General features: G+C 45.3%; 1 protein-coding gene across 2 annotated transcripts; it reads left to right on the top strand.

The window, feature by feature from the left end:
• On the top strand, positions 1–26,686 carry USP30 (ubiquitin specific peptidase 30). 2 transcript variants are annotated; one of them, XM_046640539.1, is made up of 13 exons: positions 1–188; positions 2,809–2,918; positions 4,025–4,207; positions 9,008–9,111; positions 13,106–13,204; positions 14,038–14,083; positions 15,209–15,303; positions 19,877–19,936; positions 20,439–20,525; positions 21,149–21,229; positions 21,324–21,543; positions 23,246–23,366; positions 23,940–26,686. In XM_046640539.1, exons 1-13 carry the CDS (start codon positions 106–108, stop codon positions 24,202–24,204), a joined length of 1,554 nt encoding a protein of 517 aa, XP_046496495.1. In that variant the 5' UTR covers positions 1–105; the 3' UTR covers positions 24,205–26,686. The 2 variants fall into 2 exon arrangements, with proteins under 2 accessions (XP_046496495.1, XP_046496496.1); XM_046640540.1 differs by lacking the exon at positions 2,809–2,918 and having other exon boundaries at positions 51–188.
• Positions 26,687–26,692: the final 6 nt, after the last annotated feature.

Raw genomic sequence — 26,692 nt, 5'->3', positions numbered from 1 at the left:
TCCCCCGAGGAGCTGGGGGTCTGGCTGCGCGTTCCACCGCCTCGGGAGCCTGCGGAGCCGTGGGTCCGGCCACGGCGGGGGCGGCCGGCCTTCCGCGGGGCCGCGATGCTGAGCTCCCGGGCCGAGGCGGCGGTGACCGCGGCCGACAGGGCCATCCAGCGCTTCCTGCGGACCGGGGCGGCCGTCAGGTGAGCTTGGGGGGCGGGGCGGCCGGGCCAGAGTCCCCCGCCGGGGCCTGTGGTGGCCGTGTCGCGCCCTGACCGGGTCCCCGGGTCCCCGGAGCGTTCTGGAGGCTTCTGCGTCCGGCAGGGCGGGCCTCTTGGGCCTCCGGTCCTCCGGCCGCGCCAGTTCCGTCCGCGCGCCCCATGTCTGCCGGCGCCCCCAATTCTCGCAGGGCCCCCACCCCGCGCGCCATAGGCTCCTCCGGCCCCGTCCTTGTCCTCGGAACCTCCAGGGAGGCCTGTCCAGGTCTCGGATTCTGTCAGCGCCCTTTGGACGTCTCCGTGCCTCGCAGGCCTTCCAGGACCCCCTCCTCCTTTCAGGGTGCCCCCGATCCCTGCAGGCTCCCCCGTCGTGTCAGTTCCCGGCCTGTCGCGCTGCCCCAGCCTTACCACGCTTCCCGTCCTGCCGTGGTTCTCACAATCCTGTAAAGTGCCTGGCATCTGACCCCCCCACCTCATTTTGTCAGGACCTCTGTTCCTGTCACCACCGCCCCCCTCCCGGGATGCCCTGTTCTGTGTGGGTCCCCCATCTTATTAGTGACTCCTTAGCTTACAAGGGTCCCTAAACCAATCAGGACTCCTTAACCTGTTAAGGCTTCCAGTCCTGTTAAGGTCGCTTATTCCTGGGAGGACCCCCAAGAGATGGGTCCCCCATCCTGTTAGGGCCCCTATGTCCCTCCTCTTGTCCATCCTCCTGTGGGCTCCAGGCTTCAGAGCTGAGCACTCACCCCCGTTACTGACCCTAAATGACTCAGACCTGTTGCTCAGGTCGGCTTCCTTCTCTGGAACTGGGGCAGGTGTAAAGAGCTTATTATCCCAGGGCTGGAAAAGCTCAGTTGCTATCCTGTCCAGTGCCCCTATTTTGTAGATGGGAAACAGGCCTTGGGACGGCCTTGTCTGTGGTCCTACAGCTGACCTGCCAGCAGAGCTGGGGGGGAGGCCAGATCTTTTCACTCCCAGGCCCCACTACTCTCCTTGTGTTGTCATTTTGCAGAGGAATGAGATTTCCACAGTCACCGCTTGCCCCTGGTCCTTTGTGCATGCCCTGCGAAGGACCTTTGCACGTCCTCTCTCCTGCTTGTAAAGTGCTTTAGAATTTCAGTAATGGTCCTTTTTAACCTTTCTGGCCGGGCACTTTTGTGCACACACCTATTGTGTAAAAGTCAGCACATGATGCAGTAAGAAACTTCAAGAATAACTTTCATGAATGAGACTGAGATGATAATACTTAATAATCATAGCAGCCAGCACTTAGGAAGCTCTTCCCATGCACCCTATGCCAGCGCTTATTTAATCCCCACAACTCTGGGACGTAGGTCTTGTGATCGTCCCCATTGCACAGACGGGGAAGCTCAGGCTTAGCAGGTGAAATGATGCCCTAGGGAATAGCAGAGGCAGAGTTGAGCCAGAGTAATGCAGTTGCACAGTCTGTTGACTCTGTCTCAAGAGAACAAGGACTTATTTGGAATTCAGTTATCAGTTATGAATCGTATCGGTTATGACATTAGGAAAATGTCGTTGGTCATTGTGGACAGAGTTACTGGTATTACCAGTGATTCTTCACTGAGTTAACGTTGACTGAGCCGAGATCAAAACAATATTCACGTGATCCACACGTTGGGATAGCAGTATATTACACACACATACACACATATATATACACACACGTGTCTAGCACATATATACAGGTATGTATTGCACATAGATATATACACACGTATTGTTTTCCTTATTTAGTGGAAATACATTGTATAAAAACAGTGTTTTAAATTGCTGGTGAAGTTTCTTCATTTGTAGTAAAAGAATAACTTCAGTATTCAAGTCAAGCCTAAAAGTAAGAAATCTTTAATAAATATTTAGAAGGTCTTTTATACTATTGTATACCCCCTCCCTGTTTACTAATCTGAAAGAGAAATCCATTTCTGTATCTTTGTGCCAGTACTCAATCTTCCGGTAAATATTATTGACAACATACTGGGTGCCAGGTGTGACATAGACACTTGGGATATGTCATGAGGAAAACCGACAAAGACCCCGCCCTCTGGACTTTGCATTGAGGGAGACAGACGACAAATGTAGTGAATACGCGGATGTTATGTTAGAAGGTGGTAGGTGCTCTGATAAAAACAAAGAGCAGAACTGGGTCAAAGGGACGAGGAGTGCAGGTTCTAATAGTCTGTTCAGGGGAGGCCTTGTTGAGAATGGAGGTGAGGGAGTGAGCCAAGCACTGATCTGGAGGAAGAGCATCCCAGGCAGAGGGAGCTGCGGTGCAAAGGCCCTGAGGTGGGAGCAGGGCTGGGATGGCGGCAGAGTGAGAAGCAGAGCAGGAGGAGAACCCTGGCTTCCCCTCTGAGTGTGACGGGACTTCTGGAAGGTTGTGCTCTGACTTGGGTTTTCAATCCTAACGTCTAAATGTGCTGATTTTCAAGATACAACCGTATACTGTATGTTACTTTAACTTGAAAAGTTAGCTCTGTGACAGGCCACTGGGTTATTTGACAAAATGTTATTTCCACGTCCCTGTATCTGTATATGGACGTATTGTGTTTGTGATGAGGGAAGACGGTAAATTTATTTTCTCTTTTAGATATAAAGTCATGAAGAACTGGGGTGTTATAGGTGGAATTGCAGCTGCTCTTGCAGCAGGAATATATGTTATTTGGGGTCCCATTACGGAAAGAAAGAAGCGTAGAAAAGGTAAGAAGGAGGCCATGGCTTTGGGGGCTGCAGACTTGACCCCAGCCCTTATGAAAGAGTGCGAAAGGGGAGGGCCTTGGTTCTTCTGTATCTTCAGTTTTTGAACAGTACTTTCTTTTAAGCAGGAGTCCATTTAAGGATTCATTATTTTATACCCTGCAGTAAAAAGACTTACATTTCACCCTCTGAAGTCTTGAGTTTGAGGCATGCTTTGTAATGAAAACTTTCAAGTGGCTTAATTGTCTGTGTTCTCATTAATATGGCTGTTGTGTTTTTCACTAGTACAACTGGCTAATTGTGTGATGATTTGTGGTTTCACTGACTAGCTGCTAGTCACCAGGAATAGTTCCAAGTTAGTTTCTTTAATACGAAATTCTATTTATTTTTTTTAAGTGCCCCATTTTGTAAATGTTACTCTTCTTATATTGACTTAAATTCAGCAAAAACAAACAAACAAAAAAGGGATAGATGTAGCAAAACGTTGATCATTTTTAAGTCTGGGGATGCTTATGATTGGGGTTCATTATATATCCTCTCTTCTTTTGTGCATGTTTGAGAACTTTTCATAGTAAAAAGAATTTTTAAAGAAATTTCAGCAGAAGAGGGAAATATGTCATATTTTGTTGATCTCTTTGCAGAAAGACTGATCAGAATTGCTACAGTAGTGTCTTCCCCGCTGATTTTAAGAACAAGATCATTGTCCTGGGGAGCAACAACAGAACAATTGTTTTTTTCTGTTCTGAGAAACATTGCTTTCTTATCAAAGGAGAGAGAGAGAAAGAGGGAGCAAAAGAGTGAGAGAGAGAGAGAGAGAGAGAGAGGGAGAGATGTCACTAAGTGTTTTTGTACCTTCAATATAAGCCAAGCTGTACCAGACACCATGGTGGGTTTCAAAAGTAACGCACGACGGGCCCTGTCCTTCTGTCGCTTACAGTCTCCTGAAAGAGCAGTGCTCAGACTGGGCCTCGGGTGTCTGCGGATAAGGCCTTTTTCAGATTGGGATTTCAAATGCAAGGCCACAGTGCAGAAACTCTGGGTCCTGAGTAGGAGAGAGAAAAAGAGCTGGGCCAATGTGACGTGCTGTTCTCCTCCCACCCCCCTTTCAGGGCTGGTGCCTGGCCTCGTCAACCTCGGGAACACCTGCTTCATGAACTCCCTGCTGCAGGGCCTGTCGGCCTGCCCCGCCTTCATCAGGTGGCTGGAGGAGTTCACCAGCCAGTACGCCAGGGATCAGATGGAGCCCCCGCCGCACCAGTATCTCTCGCTCACACTGCTGCACCTCCTGAAAGGTATCTGGCTGAGGGTCGTGTGCATTTTCATGGTGGCAGCCCAGAGCACAGGCACAGGGTTAATAGAGAGATCATACAGATCGTTAGGAAAAAAAACACCGAGAGCCCAATAGATACTTACAGGTATTTTTTTTTTAATCAAAGATGTAACCACTTATTTAAAAAATTGTCAGTTTAGTAATAGTTTTTTAGGGAAGAAAAAAATCCACTGCCACATAAGCGTTTTGATTTTAAGAAGTACTCTGGTTTCCAAAACATTAAAGTTAAAAAAAAAAAAAAGTGTCTTAGCCTAGGAAAGATGGTAATTTGCAAAAAGAAATAATACACATGGTATTTAGATAGATACAGAACGTACCTAACAAACTCGCAGATATTTAACTTGGCAGTCATCAGAGAGAGATAAATAACATAATAGTAAGGCGACATTTTTTTGCCTATCAGCAAAGATTGAAAAGCAAATCCACAATCCTGACCAGCTGTTGGACACCGTGTTCATGCACTGTGTGGTGGGATAACTCGGGGCAACCTCTCTGGAAAGCCGTTGGGAACTACACAGTAATAACTTGCAAGATGTCCAGCATCGTTTGACATATCGTTCTGTGGACCGTGATTCACATTAGCCTAAATTGGAGTTCTAAGAGCAAACCAGTCTGAGAATGGCTGAGCACTGGCCTCCGAGCCTGGAGAGTCACAGTATACGTGGGCTGGGAAAGGATTTAAGAAGTCACTCAGGGGCCGGCTCCGTGGCTGGGTGGTTAAGTTCGCGTTCCGCTGCGGCGGCCCAGGGTTCGGATCCTGGGCGCGGACATGACACTGCTCGTCAGGCCAGGTTGAGGCGGCGTCCCACATCCCACAACTAGAAGGACGTGCAACTAAGATATTCAACTGTGTACGGGGGCCGGTTTGGGGAGTTAAAAGCAGAAAAAAAAAAAGTCACTCATTTTTAAACTACCTTTTTTCACTGAAGAACTATTTTCTCCCCCCACAACATCTGTTAACCTCCCAAAGACATTCCACAGAACACAAAGATCTCCAACTAGTTATAATGTATAATGGGGAAAAAAGGAAAGAATTTGGTTGTCTGACAGTAGAATCATTAATCAATGGAATATTACACAGTTGTTAATAATCATCTTTATTAAGTGTTTTTTTTTTAGATTTGGGAGAGGTTGTAGGCTATAATATTAAGTTTAAGGGAGCAGGATATGAAATATGATATAATTTGACTTCAGCAAAGCAAAGACTTCCACAAATAAAGGCTGGACAGAAAAAGACCAAAATGTTAGCAGTGGCCATTTTGGTGTTGTGCAATTGATGGTTTAAAAACTTTTAAAAAACTCCAAAAAACAAAACTATACTTCTAAAACTTTCAACAAGAATCATTCTCACAGTTAGAAAAAAATTGGATTTAAAAAACACTCAGCTAATGATTGCTTCACGGAGGTATTTTCCCATGCAACCTCAGCTTGACACAGAAATCTTTATGAAGCACGTTCTGCTCTTCTGTGTTTAAGAGGCAATTTGAAACTAATTCTTTTACTACCCTATTAAAAAAAAAAACCGTCATTCCAGAGACCATGTAAGCTGACATGTCCCCACAGGTGTAACACAGGTTCTGGCATTGTCCTAACCGTGACCTCAGCACGCCCCTCTCTCTTGCCACACGTGTGACCCAGTGTTGGCGACCAGAGCCATCCTGGGCAGCTGCGCCTCGGCTCTTCGCTCGCTTCTCTGCTCCTGCTTTTCGATGTCTTTTATTTTGGTTTTTAGAAATAATTTTTAATTATACAAGTAATACATGAATAAATTCTCCTTGTAAAAAATTAAAGCATTACAGAAAAGGCTAGAGTCCCCTTTATCACTACCCCAATCCCGCTCCCCTCCTTCCTTCCCCAAGTAAAATAGAACTGTCTCCTTCCAGACCATCGTCTGTGCATTTAAACATATTTCTGAATGCCCAGAGAAGTGATATATTGCTTATGTTTCTTCATAACCACATTGAAAAAATATGCATTGGAGAAATGGCTCCACCTCACTTTTTTTTCCTTTTGTGAGTTTATTGGTTTTTTGGATTTTGTCATCTGTGAATTGCTTGCCCATATCCTTTGCTCATCTTTTAAATTGTGGTACAGATTCACAATATCAAATTTGCCATCATAACCATTTCTAAGCATACAGTTCTGTAGCTTTAGGTACATTCCCCTTGTTGTGTAACCGTCACCACCGTTTGTCTCCAGAACTTTTGCGTCATCCCGTATTAAACTCTGTCCCCAGTAAACAACCGCTCGCATTCTCCACGGCTGCCAGCCCCTGCCAGCCACCATTCCACTTTGTCTCCATGAAGTTGACTATGTGCTTCATTTAAGTGGAATCATACACTATGCGTCCTTTTGTGTCTGGCTTACTTCACTTTGCATAATGACCTCAAGGCTCATCCATGATGTAGCATTTGTCAGAATTTCATTCCTTTTTGAAGCTTAATATGAATATTCCATTGTACATATACACTACATTTTGTTTATCCATTCATAAGTCAGTGGACATTTGGGTTGTTTTTATCTTTTGGCTATTGTGAACAATGCTGCTATGAACATTGGTATACAGATAGCTATTCAAGGGTCTGCTTTTAACTGTTTTGGGCATATACACAGAAGTAGAATTGCTGGATCAAATGGTAATTCTGTTTAATTTTTTGAGGAGCTGCCATACTGTTTTCCATAATAGCTGCATCATTTTACATTCCCACCAGCAGTGCACAGAGTTCCCCCACGTCCTCACATACTTGTTATTGTCTTGATAATAGCCACCCTGATGGGTGTGAAGTGATTTGTGGTTTCAATTTGCATTTCCCTAATGATAAGTGATATTAAGCATCTTTCCATGTGTTTATTGGCCATTTGTATGTCTTTTTTTGAGAAATGTCTATTCAAATCCTGTGTCCATTTTTGAATTGGATTGTCTGTATTTTTGTTGTTGTGGAGTTGTAGCAGTTCTTTATATATTCTGGATAGCAGTCCCTTATCAGATATGTGATTTGCAAACTTCATTCCCTTTTACAGTTGCCCAGTATCTGTAGAATCAAGACACCCCAGTTTATCTAGCCATTTGCTTTCCGGGCCTTGGTGTTTCCCTAGGATAAATGCTGACAAAGTCAAATTGCTGGATTGTAGGATATGAAAATTAGTAGACATCACCAAATTGCCCCACAGTGTTTTAGGCAAAATTGAGCTAAAGGGGATATTCAAATTTTCCTGGGGAGGGAAAGCGCTAACAAAAGGGCTGTGCCCGAGGGGTGCAGGAGGACGAGGGAAGACACCCTGCCTTTCCTAATGGGCTACCTTTGTCCTGGAGGGTAGAGGTCTGACCTCAGGGTGTGTTTGCACTGGTGAGACCAGCCGCGGGACTTCACAGCACTGGCTGCCAGCCCTGCTGCTTCTCCACAGGTCACACTCAAGTCACTAACCACGTTCACACGGGGGTGGGGGTGGCAGTGTTCAGAACCTCCAGGGTCAGGGCCTGAACTATTCAAAGGAATCTCTCAAGTTCACTGACTGCAAATCAAAGGGAAGAGACAGGTTGGCTTAGTGTATTGAACTTGCAGAAACCGCGCTGAGATGGCAGGCCCCGGTATTTTTCTCTCCCACGCTCCAGCAGTGCTGGGCCAGTGTAATATACTGGTCCATCGTAATATACTGTGGGAACAGGGACGGTTGAGATCAGGAGTCAGCCAACTATGGCCCCTGGGCCAAATCGGGCCTTGGGGCCACAGGTTTTTGTAAAGTTTTATTGAAACATGACCATGCCCATTTGTTTATGTATTGTCTGTGGCTGTGTTTGTGCTACAGTGGCAGGGTTGAGTATTGCTTCAGAGACCCGCAAAGCCTAAAATACTTACCTTCTGACCTTTTACAGAGAAAGTTTGCCAACCTGTGATCTAGATATAATTACAATATAAATTCATAAGCCCATCAACCTTTTATTGTTATTTATTAGGCTCAATTCTACTTATGACTGAAAAGTAAGCCACTCAGCAGATCCGTTCAGGCTGCCACATATAGCTTGATGCTTTGCCATAATAATCAGAAATGCAAACGTAAGCAAATAGAAGCGAAGGCCTTATAGCCATGGGAGAGACTCCCTGGAGAGGAGTGAAGCACTGGGTGTGGACTTGGACTAGATGAGTGTTTAAGGGCCCTCCCACCCCTGAGCGTGTGAGTTAAAATCATTTTTGTTCAGGGACCAGCCCGGTGGCGCAGCCCTTAAGTTAGCACGTTCCGCTTCTCAGCGGCCCTGGATTCGCCGGTTCAGATCTGGGGTGCGGACATGGTGCTGCTTGGCAAAAAGCCATGCTGTGGTAGGCGTCCCACGTATAATGTAGAGGAAGATGGGCATGGGTCTTAGCTCAGGGCCAGTCTTCCTCAGCAAAAAGAGGAAGATTGGCAGCAGTTAGCTCAGGGCTAATCTTCCTCAAAAAAATAAATAAATAAAATCATTTTGTCCAGTAAGAATCTTGTAATAATAAATTTATTTTCATGGTGGTAATTCAGATACTTAAAAATCAATTACTTCATTTAAATGCTGCAGCCTCATGAAACATTACTTTCAATTAGTAAACATGACTTGCCTAATAGTGTACTCAGCATTGGGTACGGCTACAAGGAAGGATGATGAAAGATGTAATTCAAGGTAATTTTACAGTCCTTAAAGTTTTAGTTTGCTTTGATACGTTGCGCTGTGCAGATTTTCTGGCTGGTCGTTATACTGGCGAACGTAATATTTGTGTACCTTCTTTGTTTCCAGCTTTATCCTGCCAAGAAGTTACTGATGATGAGGTCTTGGATGCAAGCTGCTTGCTGGATGTCTTAAGAATGTACAGATGGCAGATCTCTTCATTTGAAGAGCAGGTGAACGCAACATTTAGAGCAGGTTTACTTTGAGAATCCTTCCCGCTAGTGGGCTGGGGCCTGAGTTTGCAGTGCTTGCTGAAGAACAGCTGTGTTGCTGCAGCGGGAAGAAGAAATGCCAGCATGAACCTTGCAGTGGCCTGGCCCGAGTGTACATTTCTGTGGCATTTTAGACAGCCGCAGTGTTCTGGGACCAGATCATGAACTTTATTCCTGCTCTCATGATCAGAGGAGTTGGGAGGTTAGGGTATAAACACACAGTTACCAAAAAGAGAAAATCTCTTCCATTCTTGAGTGACGTTGCATTTCAGTGGATGATAGCAACATCCGGGTCCTTTAGAGAGAGGCAGGTGGCTTCACCTTAGAGGCCCAGAGGTTTAGGTGAGACCCTATTTTGAACCACATCTTCATTTTTTTTTTAAAAAAATCAGTCTTCAGGGGCTGGCTTCAAGTGGCCCCAAATCTGGAGCATCTGTCATAGGCAACCCCAGGGCCTTATTCCAGCCACTCCCACCCCGCTTTGCACAGCTACAGCTTCACTGTCGTCTTTGGTCCTGGCCACGTCCTCCTCCCCAGATCGCTATTACTGATGTCAGGGCTGAGGCTGAGGCTGAGAGAGTGAAGCTCTAGGGACAAAAAATGTGCTTTCAGTGGTGTACGAGGACACCCTCGCTGGCCACATGTCCAGGAGGGCCCTGTCCAGCTTTGTGTTGGCTGTTTCTGCCTCCACTGTCCAGACACTGGATCAGAGAAATGGGACAGCCTTCAGGCTCCCAGAACTGTGGGGCTGAAGTGAGAGGCATTTGAAACTCTGCCAAGTGAGGTGGGAAGGCTTTCTCGCTCCTCTTCTCTGTAAAGATGGTCTCTTGTTTCCACTTGAAAGCCATGTTTGTGTTACTTTCTCAGCGTGATGTTGATGATATCTTTACTTCCTTAAAATGCATCCTGATTAATCTATTTATGTTTAAATGTTTTTCTGTTTAGAAAGTACTTTTTTAATCCTTCTCTGGTAGCTGGAATTATTTAGCTACATTTGACATTTCTCTAAACTGAGAGCGTGACTCAGATTTAGTCCTTAAGGACGTCAGGTGCCTTTTCTAAGTCCTGTCCTCCATTAAGGACCCACTTAAGTACCAGTTACTCCTTGGAAGTACTTCCGACATCTTCAGCCCACAGCAGTCACGGAGCCACGTAGTGCCATAGTGTGTGTGCCTGGAGAAGAGGAGCGTGTCTGTCTGTTGGTCTCCCTCTTTGAAGGCACGCAGAGCCCCTAGCATGAGGCATTGTCCATGTCTTCATTAACAGTGATCTAGTCAATCACCAGCAAACTTCTACTATCAGTTCCTAAAGCTAGAGCTCTCGGGGATGCACAGGGCTAAGTGCTTGCTTCGTGTACATTACCTGATGTAATCTTTACAACAACCCAGTGAGGAGTTACTGTTATTATCCCCACTTTACAGATGAGAACACTAAGGTTCAGAGAAGTTTAGTGACTTGCCCAAAGTCACACAGCTATTTAAGTGGCAGAGCCAGGATTCAAGCCAGTCTGGCACTACAGCGCATGCTCTCCAGCTCCACTCTCTTCTGCGATGCTGTTCTTTTCTCAAAGCCGAGTAGTTACATGGCTGACTGTGACGGAGTAGGCTTCGGATCCAACTCCATCCTGTCTTGGGATTTTGCTCTCTGGTGACCCTCTCCTCATGCTTCAAGGATTGGCCTGGACGCCTTGTCTGTGCGGCCTCCCAGGAAGAGCTGGTCCTCCCTCAGGCTCCGAGGGCTCATTGGTCACGACAGGGCCGTAGCACTGTGCTGCTGGATAATAGCTAGGCTGCCACATCTGCCCTGGGTTGTGAGTCTCTCGAGGACAAGAGCCTTGCCTTATTTATCTTTGACTCTCCGTCACTCTCTTGCTCACCGCTCTTCGTAGCCTAGGAGGGGATTCATCCATACGTGCAACAACTCTTTACTGACTGCCGCCTCGGGCAGGGCCTATCGAGGGCCTGGGGTGGTAGCAGCAAGCCTGGCTGGTAGGGTCCTGCTCTCACGGAGCGCATGTTCTGGTGGGCGCTAGGGAGTAAGAGAAGTGACGGGACTACTTTAGGTGGGGAAGGCTCTTCCGGAGACCTCAGCTTTCACCTGAGACCTGCAGTCTAACACAAAGTGAGGCCTGTGAAGGTCTGCGTGCAGCGTGTTCCAGACAGGGGAACAAGCCAGGGCCAGGCCTTGGGAGAGCTGTAAGGATGCGGTGTCTGGAGAACGGCCAGAAGGCCGGTGTGGCCGGGCTGGGGGCTGGGAGAGCAGTGGGGGAGAGGGTCGCAGAGGTTGGCAGGGAGCAGGTTGTGCAGGGCACGGAGGCCATGGCAGGAGCTGGCCTCTGCTCCGTGTGCAGTGCGGAGGCGGGAGAGGCCTTGAACAGGGGGCTGGTTTGATCTGATTTAGGTTTGAACAGGCCCGTGCTGGCGGCTGCGTCCAGGAGGGACCATTTGCGGGGCAAGAGGGGAGCAGAAAGGAAAGTTGGGAGGCTGTTGCAGATAGCCAGGCCGGGGATGGCATGGCTGAGGCTGGGGTTGAGGCAGAGGGGGTGGAGAATCCTCAGGGACTAGGGGCTGTTTTGGAGGTCAAGCCTGCAGGACGCCTGCTGAATTGGCCTGAGGTAGGGTTAAGTCAGGGAGGCTTGGGGAGGGAGGGTTTCCCCGAGGAGCTGCCCTTTGAGCAGAGACCTGGAGGGTGAGAAGGGAGCAGCTCTGTGAAGATCTGGACAAAGCTCCTTGGGCGAGAGTGCGTGAAAGACCCAGGCCCTGAGGCGGGAATTGGCCTGGTGCTTCAAGGCGCTAAAAGGAGCCAGGAGCTGGGCCTAGGGAGGGAGCGAGAGGGTTCTAGGGGCCGGTCAGCCTTTGTGGGCCGGCTACAACGGGTTCATTCTAGCAGTGAAGGCCTTTGGAAAGTTGAAAGCAGATGAGTAACGTCATTTGCCTTTCAAAAGATCACTCTGGTGACTGGAGGGAGGGTGAGAGTGGAGGCTGAGACAGCTGAGTGAGGACCAGCAGCTGCCGAGAGAGGGAGCCGTGGCTTTGGCCTTTTGGGAGGCAGCGGTTGAGTTGACCCTTAAAGAGTGCACCTCTGCCATCTTTGCAGTCGTTCCACTGCTGGGCGTGCACCCAAAGAACTGCAGGACGGGCTCAGACAGACATTTGTGCACCGTGTTCAGAGCAGGGTTATTGGCAATAGCCAAAAGGTGGGCGTAACCCTTGTCCACAGGGATGAATGGATCAACAAAATGTGTGTGTGTGTATACACACAATGGAATATTATTCAGCTTTGAAAAGGAAGGAAATTCCAACACACACCACAGCATGGATTGAGGATGTTATGCTGAGTGAAATAAGCCAGTCACACAGAGACAAATCCTGTATGATTCCACTTAGATGAGGTCCCTAGAGGACTCAGATCCGTAGAGACAGAAAGTAGAATGGTGGTCGCCAGGGCCTGGGGGTGGGGGATGGGGGAGTTAGTGTTAATGAGTACGAAGTTTCAGTTTGGGAAGAACAGAAAGTTCTGGAGATGGATGGTGGTGATGGTTGCACAACAATGTGAAAGGACTTAACAGTACAGAATGGTACACTTAAAAATGGATAAAATGGTCAATTCTATGTTATGTGCATTTTATCGCAATAAAAACAAGAAAAAGTGTAGTCAGGTGGAGGGGAAGTCAGGGCCATCTAGATAAAGCTAAAACAGGTTCCAGAGAGCTGGCGTGGAGGCAGCCCACCCACCTTTCTTTCCTTCTCTCCCCTTGGGCCTCTCGGTTGAGGGTCTTTATTGTGAAAAGTCTAGAATGTAACTGTCTCTGTGTAATGAGCTGGGCTTTGAGAAGGTGGAAAGGAAATTCTGCCCACGTTAGCCATAGGGGGTCTGCCCGGCAGTCCATGTAGGGGTGGTTCTGGTGCTGCCCCACCTCCTCGGGCCTCTCTGAAGAATGCTTTGCCCTTGACAGGATGCTCATGAGTTATTCCACGTCATTACCTCGTCATTGGAGGATGAGCGGGACCGCCAGCCCCGGGTCACACATTTGTTTGATGTTCACTCCCTGGAGGTAAACCAGTAATATTTTCAGTACATTTAATGGGGTTTGTGCATGTTTAATAGGTGTAGGAACTTAAGTGTAAATCTTTGTACAACTTTACACTCAAAAGTAAGATTCAGTAAAAATCAGTAGTGGGAGTGGGGCTGGGGGCCGGTCATACACTGTGAACTTTGCAGTTGGTGACTTTCATTAGGGATGTCAGGTCTCTTTAAAATGATGCATTTTGGGTGGTTAAGTTCGCGCTCCGCTTGGGTGGTCCAGGGTTCACCGATTCGGATCCTGGGCGTGGACATGGCACCGCTCATCAGGCCATGCTGAGGCGGCGTCCCACACAGCACAACCAGAAGGACCTACAACTAGAATATACAACTATGTACTGGGGGGCTTTGGGGAGAAGAAGAAGAAAAACAGAAGATTGGCAACAGATGTTAGGTCAGCTGACAGTCTTTAAAGAAAACAAAATGATGCGTTGCTGTAATTTGTGTTGGCTTTGAGAAAAAAGAATGCTTTTTTCCCCCTCTGTTTAATGCAGGGGAACAAGGAGCCATAGGAATGCCAAATGAACCCTCATTTCCCCAGAACAGTATAAAAGTTAGGGAGTTGGTAAAAGTTAACTAGTAAAGGGGGAGATACCCTGGAGAGGAAATGTGTTCCAGTTGCATTTGGTGAAGGAATAGGAACAGTAACCAACAGAGTGGGTACGTAGGCTGCTTTCAGAAACCTTTGTTTGCAGTTGACTTGTGACGGTGCGGTCAGCACAGAAACTGTAAGAAGTGGGAGTGGGGTGAGGGGCTGAAGGGCATGGCAGGAGGGTTTTCAGCCTTCCTTTTTTCTCCCTACAGCAGCAGTCAGAAGCAACTCCCAAGCAGATAACCTGCCGCACGAGAGGTACGCGTTTGCCATGGAACCGTAACACGCAAGGCGGGTGCTTGTTAGATAGGACAGTCATTTGGTTTATGTTTAGAAAAAGTTTTTTTCTGGTGACATCTGTTCCGGCTTGCAGTGTGTGTACTCACAGAGGAACTCGCGTTGTGGAAAACAGCTTCAAGTTGTTCCCTCTGTGCCTATCTTACATTGTTCCCTCACACCGCAGCCCTGCTCAGTTTCCTCTAAACAGACTTATTTCTACTCCAAACAAGGGGCTTCTTTTTACCTTCTTGAATCGATCTCGTGCGGAACTTAATAAGCTGCAACTGGCGTGTCCTCAGTATTTGCATTTGGGCCAACTTTTACTGCAAATTATCACTGTCCTCTTTAGAAGGAAATCATTGTTTTCTTAAGACTTAAATCTGGGAAAAAAAAAAAAAGACACATCAGTTCCTGTGTGTAATATGTACGGTTGTACTAAGCAGGAATAAGAATGGTTGTCTTCTGAGCCCACCCTGTCTGCCAGGCTCTGTAATATCTCATTTAAGCCTGACAACTCAATGGAATTAATGGTGGTGGGGATAAGGGAATAATACTTCTCTCCATTTCCAGCAAACAGGCTTACAGAGATGAAGGGACTTCTCAGGTCACATAGCTGATAAAAAGCAAAGCCAGGACCCAGCCCAGGAGCCTGTGTTTCTAACTCGCATACCACTCTGTGTTTATTCCACTAACCCCCATGCTAGCCAGAGAAAATCCTAGTTTTTCAGAACTTACTTATTCTGATGATTTCAGAAGTTTATGTCACTTTATACAATATTCACCTGTGGTATCCTTTTTTTGACACCGCAAACATTTTAAGTATGTGTTTGTAAAAAGACATTAGTGAACACAAATTCCTTTCTTAAATGTAGCTGTACCCATTATGCAGAAACCATATTTAAGGACCTGTGTAAATTCTCCCGTGAAAGGACTAGGCTGTCATTTTTGGGGGGAAGTCAATAAGGAAAGCTATTTCAGTTTACTTTTCAGGAACGTTTTTTTTCTAAAGAGGGAGTTTCTACCACATAGTAAAAAGGAGGGTGAATTTCGAGGTTGACGCCAAAGGGCTAAAGTTGGCACATCAAAGGATGCTCTGTATTCCAGGGTCACTGCATCCCACGTTCACTCACTGGAAGTCTCAGCATCCTTTCCACGGGAGACTTACTAGTAATATGGTCTGCAAGCACTGTGAACACCAGGTAAAGACGTTATCAATACTTGATGTTTTCTGGTGAGGTTTTCTTTGAAGTTAAGATTCATGGAGGATCTAGAAGGAGTAGATGGACATTGCTGTGTTGCATTTGCGAATGCCTGGGCTGTGTACACGTAGTAGACCGACTGCCCCCTTTCGGTCAGTGCTGACACGTCAGTTGATCCTCAGGTGGCATCTTCTGCGCCAAGAGCAGCGGATCCATTGTGGATTGGCAGGATTTGGAGTCCTGAGGTTGGGTCTATACTCATGGCACACAGCAGATTCTAGGGCTGGTGTTTTGTTTTGTTTTGTTTTTGCCTTTGAGGTTTTCAAGTAATTTTTTGTTAGGGAAAATTTTCAACATAATACAAAAATAGAGAATTGTGCAACTGTCTCCTCAATCAATTTTCATCACCACCCCCCCCCCCCCCCATGCCCCTTCTTTCTTATTATCAAATAATATTCCATTGTATGGATAGACCACATTTTGTTTATCCATTCATCAGTTGATGGATATTTGGGTTGTTTCCACTTTTTGGCTATAATGAATAATGCTGCCATGAACATTTGTGTACAAGTTTTTGTGTGGATATATGTTTTCATTTCTCTTGGGTAGATACCTGGGAATACACGTGCTAGCTCATATGGCAACTCTATATTTAACCTTTGAGGAACTGCCAGGTTGTTTTCCGAAGTGGCTGTACCATTTTATGTTCCTACCAGCAGTAAATGAGGGTTCCAACGTTTTTACATCCTCACAAACACTTGTTATCTGACTTTTTAAGTTTTAGCCATCCTAGTGTGTGTGAAGTGGTATCTCATTGTGGTTTTAATTGGCATTACCCTGATGACTAATGATGTTGAATCTTTTTTTTAAAATAAGGTCCATACATTGCAAGTCACTGATCGAGCTTAAATATCTTCTGGTCTATAAGTTACCCATTCATCTTTTTTTTTTATTTGTGTTTTGATGCTGTTGTAAATGGAATTTTAAAATTATTTTCCAATGGTTTGCCACTAGTATATAGAAATACTGTTGTTTGTATGTTGACCTTATATCTTGGATCTTGCAAAGATTTATTGGTTCTAGAAGTCTTGTATATTCTTTAGAATTTTCTGTGTGTGTAAACAATCATTTGTCTGTGAATAGAAGTTTTACATCTTCCTTTCCAATCTTTATGCTTTTTATTTGTTTTTCTTGCCTTATTTTCATGGTGAGGTCCTCCAGTACAAAGATGAATAGGAGTGGTGATAGCAGACATCCTTGCCTTGTTTCAGATGTTAAGAAGCAAGTATTTGCTGTATCCTAATTATGATATTAGCTTTGGGTTTTAATATGCCCCTTTTATCACCCTGAGAAAGTTCTGTTCCTGGTGTGCTGAGAGTTTTTTTATCATGCTGAATTTTGTCATGTTTTTCCTGCATATATTGAGATGATCATAATTTTTTCTTTTATTTCGTTAATATAGTGAATTGCAGTGATTGATTTTTCTTTTGTTTCTTTTGATTTTTCTAATGTTAAACTAGCCTTGTGTTTCTAGGATAAACTCCACTTTATTGTGACGTATTATTGTTTTGATTTATTACTGGATTTGATCTGCTAATATTTTCTAAAGGATATTAGTGTCTGTGTTTATGAGGAATGTTGGCCTTACAGTTTTCTTGTAATGTCTTTGTCAGGTTTTGTTGTAAGGATTACTCTGGCCTCATAAAATAAGCTGGGAAGTGTTCCCTCCTCCTCTGTTTGCTGAAGGACTTTGGTTAACATTCATATTGGTTCTTCCTTAAATGTTTGCTAGAATTTGTGTATTTCTTTTTCTTTCTTTAGTTCTATTTTTGCTGAATTTCTTTTGAGACTTTCTATTAGCACATACACATAAATTAGTTATGATGAGTTGACTTATATTGTCATCATAAAGTGTCCCTCTGTCTCTGGTGAGACTCCTTGTCTTGAAGTCTGTTTCGTCTGAGTCGTTTCCGCCTATCTTGTGTTTCTATGGTGCGTCTGTTTCTGCTCTCTTACTTTTGACCTATCTTTGTCTTTGTATTTAAAGTGTGGCTCTTGTGGACAGCATATAATTGGTCTTGCTTTTTTATCCAGTGTGATAATCTGCCTTTTAATTGGCATGTTTAGTCCATTTACATTTAATGTAAGTATTTATATTGTTGGATTTAGGTCTGCTATTTTACCATTTGTTTTCTATTTGTCTCATATATTTATTGTTCCTCTGTTCCTTCTTTCTTTCTTTTTTTTTGGGTTAATTGAATGCTTTTTAGTATTTTGTTGTAATTCCTCTGTTGGCTTTTTAGCTATACTATTTTACATTTGTATGTGTGTGTGATTACATCATGCAGTTTTAACTTAGGGTTTCTTTAGAGTTAATGTCACACTCCTTTGTGTAAAATATAAGAACCTTACAAAAGTATAGTTCTGTTACCCTTTGCTTTTGCTATTTGTGTCATATATATTATATCTATACAAATTATAAACCTCACAATACTGTCATAATTTTTGCTTTAAACAGTTATGTATGTTTAAAAGAAATTAAAAGAAAAAAAAGTTTTCTATTTGCCATTTTCAGTGTTCAGTCTTTTCTGTGGGCCCCAGTCCATTTGATGTTTTTCCCTTCAGCCTACGAAGATTCCTTCAACGTTTCTTGCAGGTCTATTGGCAACAAATTCACTTAGATTTTATTTATATGAAGATGTTTTTGTTTTGCCTTTTTTTTGAAGAATAGTTTTGCTGGATATAGAATTCTGGGTTGACAGTGTTGCTGTTGTTTTGGTTTGGTTTATTTTAAATTCATCGCTTTAAAGGCATTGTTCTCTTGTCCTCTGGCCTCATGTTTTCTAATGTGAAGTTAGTATCATTTATATCTTCTGGATGTAAAGTGTCATTTTTTTCTCTGGCCGCTTACAAGATTTTCTCTTTAGTTTTGGGTTTCAGCAGTTTGTCCTTGCTGCGCATAGGTATGGTTTTCTTTGTATTTGCTTGAAGTTTGCTGAATTTCTTAAATCTGTAAACTTACATTTTTTACCAAATTTGCACAATTTTTTGGCCATTATTTTTTCAAAAAATTTTATGCCCCATTCTCTACTTGTCAGTCTGCTTGATGTTGTCCCACAGGTCATTGAGGCTTGGTTCCTTTTTCTTCAACCTCTTTCCTCCATGTCCTTCACATTAGATCATTTCTATTGTCTTCAAGTTCACTGACTCTCTTTTCCATCTTCAGTCTCTGCCTGTCCAGTGAATGTTTCATTTTAGTTATTGTTCTTCTTAGTTGTATAATTTCCATTGTGTTCTTTATCGTTTCCCTTTCTCTGCTGAGATTCTCTATTTGTCCTCCACTAGAACTAAATAACCTCCATCTTCCTTTGTGTCCTGGAGCATCTTTATGGTGGTTAAACCTATAAATGCCCTTGTGCTAATTTCACCATCCAAGTCACCTCCGTTTCCCTTCACCATGGGTCACATTTTCTACTTTCTTTGTATTGAGTGTCTAGTAATTTTTTATTGCATATTTAACATTGTAGTAGAGACTTGGGATTCTGTTACATTTCTCTGAAAAATAATGAATTCTACCCTGACGGGCAGCTAAGTTGGCTAAGCTCAAACTCCAAACTCTGTCTTCCCTACATTGGGCAGCAGAGTCTCGGCTCAGTTTTTTCAGCTTCCTGCTGCTGCTTTTTGCCAGGCCCCCGTGTATGTGTGGTTCAGGGGTCAGCCGTGGAATTGGGCAGGGTTGATGCATGGATTTGGGGGCGGAACCTCTCTGTGGAAAAGAGAGAAATCCTCTCTGTGGGATTTTCTCAGCCTCTACACCAGCCCTGAACTCTGTCCTCTGATACCTCGATCCTGTAAGACTGCTGCTTTCTTGCCACCCAACCCTGAACTGCGTAGACTGGGGAGGACCCTCAAGCAAAAAGCCACACATGCAGATCTCGTCCATGGAGTTCCTGTTCCCCACGAGTTGACCTCTTTTCAATTCCTTACTGCTTTTGACAGCTCTCCAGTCATTCAAATGGTTTTGTTTTGGTCCAAATTTTACAGTTGTGACCTTAAGGAGAGATCGTCTAGCTGCTCTGCCATCACCAAAGGCAGGAATTCCTACCCTATTTTATCATCTGTTTTTTGCAGTTAATAACGTAACATGTACATCTTTCCATGTAATCATGCATTCGTCTACTACACTGTTTTTAATACAGTATTCCATTCTGTGCACGATATAATTTATTTCATCATTCCCTAGAAATTTCAACTGTTCACATTTTGCTGTTGTAAATAATGCTGATGAATATCCTTGAGTTATGTCTATGGTTATTTCCTTAGGATAAAATCCCCAAATTTCTGGGTCAGGTATGTTATCTTAGAGTTTTTCCAAACCACCCTTCAGTGTTATTGTATCTCTTATGTTTACAAGGCTGTTTTTAGTAGAATTGGCTTCTAGGTAAGTGCATTATGTTTCATTAGGTTAATCTTGAGCATCTAAATAGTAAACTGTTTTGTAGGCATATATCTTCCCATCCATAAAGCTTTGAATTGAACCTAACTCCTTTCTGGCTTTTCTGCACTGTTTCAGAGTCCTGTTCGATTTGATACCTTTGATAGCCTTTCGCTAAGTATTCCAGCTGCCACGTGGGTATGTACTGTCTATGGCTTATTTTGGGTCTGTTTTGGAGACATTTAAATCTGAAAGGGCTTTGAGGCATTTTGTGTAGCTCATGTACCTTGTGTTACTCAGACATGTAGTTGGTTGGTTGAACCTGTCTTAGTTTTAACACGTGGAACCATGTCCTGATTTTGGGGAGAGAAAAAGGTGGGCAGTTTTTCTCTTGCTGCAGAAATTTTGGCTTTTTTAATACACACACACACGAATCTCAAATTCAAAGATAACTAAAACAGCGTGGAAGTCCGTAACTTTCTGCGATGTTATGTCCTCATACCCTTGAATCTATCTGTAACAGCAGGTCTAGTGCTTTGAGCTCCACGCTTGTTCAGGAAACATCCAGTTGTGACTGTGAAGCTTTATTGTCTATATAAGCAAAAATAAAGCTCTGGGATTCACATTGCCATCTGTTAATAGTTTCAGTATGGCTGTCCTTTGAATTATAATAATGAGTTTTCTTCTTTTTGTGCTGTAGGGTCATCCATTGACCCTGGACCACTGCCTTCACCACTTCATCTCATCAGAATCAGTGCGAGATGTTGTATGTGACAACTGTACGAAGGTATGCCTCGAACCCCAAATGTCATCTCCCCAGCTGGCCCTGATATAGTGCCTGTCACACCGTTGGCCCTGAGCTCTGCTGACATACCCAGAGGATCTTTTTAGCCACAGCCATTTCTACCTAACTTGCTTAGGAAATTGGCAGCCCGAGGACCAAATCTCTTTCTCAGATGAGTTTTGTTTCATTCACAGAATGTTTAAAAATTTGAACGCCATCCTTGAGATGGGACATGTCCTCTCCAGTTTGCTACAGTCCCCTCCATTCCCTCTTGTCTCACACCCCACCTTACCTACACTACCTGCCTGACTCCCCTAAGCGAGTGAACGTCATCCTCTGAATGAGGAGGAACTGTGTGGAAGAGAATTCTTAAAGACACAGAACAAAAGAGATTATATGCCACTGTCAGAGTTTAGAGTTCCTTCTTCATTTCTCTTGCCTCCACTGTCACTGTTACTTAATGACTACAACAGTGAAAACAACTCACACGTAGCTGGGCAGCTGAGTTCTTTCCCAGAGAGAAGTCAAGCACCAGCTGAACACATTCTAACGCCTGCCTGACCTACAGCCCTCCACAGAGGTCCTGCGTCACAGATTTCTGCACAGAGACGTTTCTTTTATTTCAGATCGAAGCCAAAGGGACGTTGAACGGGGAGAAGGTGGAGCACCAGAGGACCACTTTTGTTAAACAATTAAAGCTGGGGAAGGTGAGCGCACACCATCCCCCTCGGCGGCTTTGCTCTCGAGGACTCCCTGGGTCCCGCTCCGACACTCGGCTCCTCCTGGTTTCTCTCCCCGCAGCTCCCTCAGTGCTTGTGCATCCACCTCCAGCGGCTGAGCTGGTCCAGCCACGGCACCCCCCTGAAGCGGCACGAGCACGTGCAGTTTAACGAGTTCCTGATGATGGACATCTACAAGTACCACCTCCTCGGACATAAACCTGGTCAGCGTGGCCCGAAACTGAAGGAGAACCCGGGGCCTGCGGTGGAACTGCAGGACGGGCCGGCAGCCCCCAGATCAGGTGTGTGCCCGAGGACGCGAGGCAGCAGGACCCTGCAGCACACAGACAAGGACACCGGCATCCCCACCTCCTGGTCTCTTGTGCCGTGAGGGCGAAGCGTGTACAGCGTTTGCTTAAATTCTTGAGAACAGCAGATTGAGGGTGGGAGAGGGAAGATTTCTTAAAAGAGGTTAAAGCTATATAGTCATGAGATGTGTAGTTTTAAAACCTCTATTACAGATGAAAAAATATAGGCAGGAAAGCTTAAGATCGCAGTCTTGCTTTCTGGTCTCTTGACCAAACAAGCATCGGCTCACGTCATTGCAGTGAACTTCTCCTCTTCCTTTTGCTCCCCCAGCACAGTCACCTCGTTTATACGGGAAATGTGGGGAGGACACGTCCTGTTAAAGATCTCTGAACGTCTTATTTGCGCTGATCCTTCCTCTTTACTGAGTTACTTATCTGATTCCATCACCGTCCTCACCTGAGGTTCCTCGTTGAATCACGTCCCGGGGAAGCAAGGGGGCCATTCTTACCCTCAGTCTTTCTGAGGAGAAAGTCGAGGCTCCAAGAGGCTGAATGACTGGTCCAAGGGCAAACAGCAGGTGGGAGCACTGGCCCTAGATGGTGGTGTTGGGGCAGTTTGTGAAGTACCTTGCATAATGTATTGGGTTCTTTACAGTTACAGATGAGGAAACCCACCGACCTCGGGCGCCAAGCCCAAACTCACTGTCCGCGTGCTGCCCCCGCACGTCAGGACTGTCTTCCCTGCCCCCTGCTCCCCTTGCTACTTTTATTCTTCTCTGCATCCACAATTGCATGCCTGGCAGGATGTCACTCCTAGGGAGCCTGTTTTGCCCTTTCTCCACGGGTCAAGGGATCAGCGTCAGGGACAGCTCGGGCAGGAAGAGGGCTCAGTCCTTGGCCCGTTTTAAACCCAGGATCTCTTCACCCTAGCTTCCTCCTCTCCTGGGTCAGGTGCAGCTCTGCTCGTGTTCAAAGCATGGTGGCTGGGGCTAAAGAGGCCATCAGCGAACTACTTGGTGCTTAAAGGCCCCAAATATGACACGTGAAAGGAAGAGAAATGAAGATGTCTCCTTAATTACTTTATCTACACCCACAAACATAGATTAACGTGCTTACATGTTGGTATTCCTCAGAAGCTAACAATTAAAGAAGAGAGAAGGTTTAGATCAGTGGTTCTCAACAGGGACTTTTGCCCCCCAGGGGAATTGGGCAATGGCGGGTGACATATTTGGTTGTCACAACTGGAAGAAGGGTGTTACTGGTATCTAGTGGGTGGAGGCCAGGGATGCTGTTAAACATCCTACAATGCACAGGACAGCCCCTCACAACAAAGAATTATCCAGCGCCAAATGTCAATAGTGTCAAGGTTGAGAAACCTTGGTTTAGGTCAGAATGCCAGTCAATTAGCTGCTGCTTAACTGACACGTGTCTGGCAAACAGGGATAGAGGCCTCACAGATGCACAGAGCTGTCAGCGTGAGCGGTAGACCAGGAGCTCAGTGCACTCTTCCTGCTGAGGATTAAAGCAGTCGGATAAAAAGGGAGGAAATTTTATGAATCAGTGTAATACAAAATCAAACACTTGTTTTTTCTTTGTAGCATTATTAGGCAATTAAATTTCAAGGTAATCAAAACCATGTTTTATTTACCCAAAGCCACCGCTGACTTTAATTGCCTCGGGCCTTTTTCTCTTGCAGTTCTGAATCAGCCTGGGGGCCCCAAAACACAAATTTTTATGAATGGCGCCTGCTCCCCATCTTTACTGCCTACGCTGCCAACCCCGATGCCCTTCCCCCTCCCAGTTCTTCCTGACTACAGGTGAGCCTCTCTTTAGGAGCACATTCTTCATTCACTGTAGGCTGTTTCTCTTGGTTTCCAAAATTAGCTTCTACAGAAATGAATAAAAATGCAGAGATTAATTTTTTCTTTCGTTTTTAAGGTAGACTTTCACTATTACACATTCACCCATTTGTTTTTGTCCAAAATGGAAATCACTTTAAAAATAAGAATTATAAAAGTACATACAATTTAAATATATGTGTATGTCTGTCTAGATGTATGAATGTTTGTATAAACAAGAAAACTTTAAATTTCTTGGGATACCACCTATAGATCACCAGTTAAATCTTTAAGGTCGTCCGCTCTGGAAAGCTGAGTGTATGTGTGTACATACACACAATATCAGAGACACACAGTACACACACTCATAGGATGGACGTCTCCCCATGCCGGGAAAGCCGGTCCGTACTTGAGTGGTTGGATAGTGTTCAGTTGTCTGGATGGACCGTTGTCTCAGTCCCCTGTCATCTAGGATTCTTTTACTTTTTGTTTCTGCCCGTAAACCTCCTTTGCTGTGTTTGTAAAGCACTGGCATTTGTTCCTACCATCCAGCTCCTCCTCGTACCTCTTCCGGCTGATGGCAGTCGTCGTCCACCATGGAGACATGCACTCTGGACACTTTGTGACTTACCGACGGTCCCCACCTTCCGCCAAGAACCCTCTCTCCACCAGCAGCCAGTGGCTGTGGATTTCTGATGACAGCGTCCGCAAGGCGAGCCTGCAGGAGGTCCTGTCCTCCAGCGCCTACCTGCTGTTCTACGAGCGTGTTCTGTCCAGGACGCAGCAGCAGAGTCCGGAGTACAAGTCTGAGGAGTGACCCAGCCCGGCCCCAGAGCTGAGCTGATGGCGCTGTCCACATGCGCCAGGAGAAAGGCGGACTCAGACTGTGTGTGTGTGTCTGTGTGTGTGCAACAGCCCCACTAGTGTCCGTTAGCCTTCTGGTGTGTTCTAAGAGCAGGCTCCACACAGGACCCAGTGGCCCCAATTCAAACCAAATCAGGCTCCCTGAACAGCTCTGCTAGCCTGCACTGAAGGTGTCGTGTTAGGAAAGCATTCATTGTGTCTACAGCGTCTTTTTACTCGCCCGATACAGGTAATTAAAAGAAATCAGACTCCGGAAGCCACCTTTTTTATATTCTAACATGGTAGGTGTTCTCAGAGGAGAGTTAACTTTGTCTGATCCTCTGATGTTTCAGCATAGATCTTTTATTTTTAATAAGCAGGCCCATAAAAATGGTTGATAAGAATTAGTGAAATTATTAAAGGCAACAATTTAGAAGAAAAAGTGCCTTTCACTTTTGATTGCTTTTGTAGCACGTCCATTCTGGAAAATATTCCTTATCAAAGAGTCATATAAACAATTTTTGAAAAGCTCTGTTTCTTCCAAGTTACTCAACGGACAGCAGAAGAACAGTTAGACGCCTAAAGAACAGCTGCCTTCCCTTTTTGTATGTCTTTTTCTAATCTTCCAATTCTTTCTATGTGCTGAAAGTTCATCTGCCAAACCTGCCCCTCGGCGAGACCCATCCCTTCTGTCAGTTATCAACAAACCGCTTCCCGCTGCGCTTGCCTTTCATATACTGGACTCAGAGGTGAGATCACAGCACCCCAAAACTGAGCGGCACCCGTGCGACGCTCCAACTCCTCTGCTCCGGAGAAACCCTTTCCTACAGAGATCACTGGACGGTCATCCTCATCTGTTGGTTTATTGCCACGCAGAGAGAGCGCTCCAGGTTGACAGGTGGAGCTGGGGCTGTGTGAAAAGACAATCCCTGCCTTGCCCGAGGGCTGGAGTGGGCAGGAAGGGGCCGGCCACGGGCTGCGGTCTGTCTGGACCTGTTTCCTTGTTTCTAAAGCGAATGGTTAGATTTGATTACCATCAAAGGCCAGCAAAAGAAGACAGAAGTTTCTCTTTTTTTAAACATATAACCACAGCTGACATCTAGTACTGTCATTTTGTTAGAGGTCCATGTTCTAAGTGTGTTCGTTTCCGGTAGTCTAATAACAAGCACTGTCGGCCACATGCTGCTCCCTCTTCAGCTAAGACTCATGAATGCAGCCCAGGCCCGAAGGAATTTTTTTTATTTTTTTGGAAGAGTGGCCCTGAGCTAACATCGTGCCCATCTTCCTCTACTTTCTATGTGGGACGCCTGCCACAGCACGGCTTGTCAAGCGGTGCCATGTCCACACCCGGGATCCGAACACACGGACCCCAGGCCGCCGAAGCAGAACGTGTGAACTTAACCGCTACGCCACCGGGCCGGCCCCAGGGCTGCAGGAATTTTGATGACACAAAAGCATCTATGTTTTAGCTAGATTTTTTTATTTAAAAATAATAAAAGGATATCACTTTCAAACTGACTCTTCAGAAATAAGATTTGGAATCAGACCTGCCCAAAAGGTCGCCTGAGATAAAGCTAAGAACTGTGCTTTCTCTGGTGGAGGCGAGCCGGCAGACACTTCTAGACAATGCCTCGGTGTCAGCCAACAGCGCCAGAGGCCCAGGCGCCCACCATCCCGCAGGGCCTGCGGTGCATCCTGAGGACTCGGAACCCTCACTTTTGACAGGACATACTGGGAAGGTCCTCAGGCCGCGAACACGAGGGGGAAAGGAGCAGCTTGATGCGTCTGAGGGGTTCACGGCTGCCCCCGGCTCTGATGTTGAAGCGAGCGTGCCGGGTCTACCTGAGCCTGGTGGAGCAAGTGCCCTTACGCTGCGTCGCAAGGTTGAGGCTTTGAGTGACTGCTGTTTGGCCACTGCCGCCTCGCCACTGCCGCCTCTTGGAAATCTGCCATAAGAGAGAGGGCGGCAGAAAGGGGCTAATCCTTTGAACGGCTCGTTGTAAGCGGATCTTTGGTCAGAGGCCAGGGTTTGAACCAGGCTCGTAAATGTGAATGGCACCTGTGCAAAGTCTCTTACCTGACTTACAGCTGACTTCCTCATTTTGTAAATTATTAGGCATTAAGGAGCAGCCAAATAATCTGATCTTTAGTTTTAAGTTATTTACAAAGTAGCATCATTTTGCAAAAACTTAAGTTAAACTAGTAGTTTATGCTATAACAACTGCTGATTTCTGTATTTGCTAAAGGTACTTTTTGTATCTGCTGTGTATTATAGCAATAAAAGAATCATTTTTTAGGAAAAAATCAACTGATATTCCTTCATAATTTTCCAATTTGATACAAACATTATCTTTCTGAATTCTGCATTGTTATGTAATAAGCCCGACACTCTGGTTAAACCCTTTCTTTCCGTGTTGGTAAAGGAAATGCCAGCTCCCTGAGTAGAGGAAAGGAGAAAACAG

Source organism: Equus quagga, chromosome 15 (genome assembly GCF_021613505.1).
Source record: "Equus quagga isolate Etosha38 chromosome 15, UCLA_HA_Equagga_1.0, whole genome shotgun sequence".
NCBI lineage: Eukaryota > Metazoa > Chordata > Mammalia > Perissodactyla > Equidae > Equus > Equus quagga.
This window is presented reverse-complemented; position numbering and strand designations above follow the sequence as displayed.

What these genes read in the sequence shown, in the direction of transcription:
- USP30 (XM_046640539.1), top strand. Translation starts at nt 106, where the DNA reads ATGCTGAGCTCCCGGGCCGAGGCGGCGGTGACCGCGGCCGACAGGGCC. An exon ending in GATAACCTGCCGCACGAGAG is followed by an intron (nt 14,084 to 15,208) that starts GTACGCGTTTGC and finishes TCTGTATTCCAG; the next exon opens with GGTCACTGCATCCCACGTTC. An exon ending in AACAATTAAAGCTGGGGAAG is followed by an intron (nt 21,230 to 21,323) that starts GTGAGCGCACAC and finishes CTCTCCCCGCAG; the next exon opens with CTCCCTCAGTGCTTGTGCAT.